The 2,186-nt window shown below is 30.2% G+C and overlaps 1 protein-coding gene across 1 annotated transcript; it reads right to left on the bottom strand.

Annotated features, from left to right (window-relative positions):
* Nucleotides 1-216: 216 nt before the first annotated feature.
* Nucleotides 217-926, bottom strand: LOC107430133 (uncharacterized). Its single transcript, XM_016040932.4, has one exon. The coding sequence runs from the start codon at nucleotides 747-749 to the stop codon at nucleotides 420-422; it is 330 nt and encodes a 109-aa protein (XP_015896418.2). The 5' UTR covers nucleotides 750-926; the 3' UTR covers nucleotides 217-419.
* Nucleotides 927-2,186: the final 1,260 nt, after the last annotated feature.

Raw genomic sequence — 2,186 nt, 5'->3', positions numbered from 1 at the left:
CCTTTTGGAGAGTGGTTTCAACAACTAAATCATCCTACCATTGTATATTTTTGAGATACTTCTCCCTTTAAGATAAGATTGTTCTTGAAACACAGAGACATTATACAAAGCACTTTTCACATGCAATCCAAACAAAGCATCTCTTGCATATATTAGAAAAATGAGAATATGCAAGCATATGTTTCATGAACCATGTTTAAAAACACACAACAAAAGTGCAACAAAATCACAAGAAAAGTTCTCATGTCATATATATGTGTGTATATATATATAGCTCAAGAAACTTAAACTCTAGCTCTCTCCATCGAACAGAAAAACTAATTACAAAAATTGGGTCAAGATTTAATTTACAAATTTCAGCTTCTTTCTTTTTTCAATTTTTTTTTTTTTTTTTTTTTGGGGGGGCAGTTTTAAATGCCTCATGATGATCTATCCATCTCTACAACTTCAGGGCACTCCATGATACTCTCTAGAGATGGTTTCCAACCTTCAGCTTTCTCTCTGCTTCTCTCAATCTCCTCCAAAACATCTTCTAAACTCTTCCCTCCTTTGTTCTTGAGCTGAAGCATCAACCACTCCAGCTCTTCTTTTGTCACAACAATCTTAACCCTCATGCTGTTTTTCCCCAAACTGCTTTCCTTCACAAACCCACTTCCTCTTCTTTCCTTTTCTTCTTCTTCTTGCTGATTCTGCCTCTGCATTTCCTCTGTTTTCTGACTCTGTTTCCATGTCTCCATGCAATTCCCCATGGTTTTTCAACTGCAAAGGACCTCCTTTCCTGTGAAAGAAACAAAAACCTTTTGGTGGTTTTAACTTTTAAGCTCACAAAAACTGGTTTCAGATTCGGAATCCAGAAAATCAGCCTGAAAAGAAGTAGTTTCTCTAAAAGTTTTTCAGCTAGAGCGTGTAATGTGGGAGAGGAGGAAAAGCAGGGTTATTTATAGGCATTAAATGGCCATTAAGAAAAATGGAAAAAATAAATAATAAATAATAATTTAAAATTATAAATATACATGTATATATTTATAAATTATTAAAATTATAAAAATAATTATTAAAAAAAAACACACACACACACACCTTACGTAGGCTGGCTTCATACTACTTTCCAAGTGACAATTTTTGTTTCTTTGTTACCCGTGACTTTAATACACTGTTGGTACTTTGGACCCTACCCCCAACTATATTTCACACATTTAATTTAAACACTTTATAAAACATAGAAAATTTTGTGACACCTATCAAAGTACAAGTCCAGCTAGCACTCACATATCATATCAGAATTTAAATCTAATTTATTGTATTATATTAGATTTTTGAATTATTTAAGAAAATTAATTTCCTTTTTTTTTTTTTAAAAGAATTACAGAGAAGTTTTGCCATCAATTTATTGGCTGATTTATGGAGATAATTAACTCAATAAAGTCTTTAACTTCTAACTACATTCTGATTTTTCAACTTGATATATTAAAAAGAATAATAATAAACAAATTAACCATCAACCCAATTCTTGTCAGTACCTAAAGTAATTAAATTTTTATAAGTCGAAGGAAGCCAATTATGAGTTAATCACGGCAATATTTTTTTGCTTTTTGGATTTCGAGATAGCAACAAAATGTCATCAGTCATTGATAATGAAATTTGGTGGAATTTGTACATAAGCATAGAAAATAATTCAACTATCAAACTATTAATTTTAAAAAATAAATAGAGAGAGACTTTTAAAAAATAAATAGAGAGAGACCCCATTTGCCGACAAAGTCACGGGCATTAAGGCATCACCAACATAAAAATAAAGCACCGACGAGGATGAGTTTCTCCTTTTTTTTTTTTTTTTTTTTTTTTTTTTTTGAGTTTGTCTATTTTTAAAAAAAAAAATATATATATATATATATATTGTGTGATAGTATAGGGTCTTACTTTATTCCCATGTTGATTAAAATAGACTTCCACTCTTTCTACGTAGAAAAAAGTTCCCTATATTCACCTACCATTGAAACTTTTTTGCTTGATAAAAAATGCTCTTTTACTATAAATCTTATTTTCATTTTTATTTCAATACTTGTGGCAAGTGGTTTTGCTTTTAACTTTATTCATCTTTTTCTTTTTGAGTGACATAACAAGTTGCTTAAAGGAGAAACTACAACTAGAAAAATGAGTACAAACAATTATTGATTTTGCGTCTT

The sequence above is a fragment of the Ziziphus jujuba genome, chromosome 6 (assembly GCF_031755915.1).
Source record: "Ziziphus jujuba cultivar Dongzao chromosome 6, ASM3175591v1".
Lineage (NCBI taxonomy): Eukaryota > Viridiplantae > Streptophyta > Magnoliopsida > Rosales > Rhamnaceae > Ziziphus > Ziziphus jujuba.
Note: the sequence above shows the minus strand (reverse complement) of the source record. Positions and strands in the feature narration are given on the sequence as shown.

Bases quoted from the DNA above. Each gene is read 5' to 3' on its own strand.
- LOC107430133 (XM_016040932.4), bottom strand. From the start codon at position 749: ATGGGGAATTGCATGGAGACATGGAAACAGAGTCAGAAAACAGAGGAA.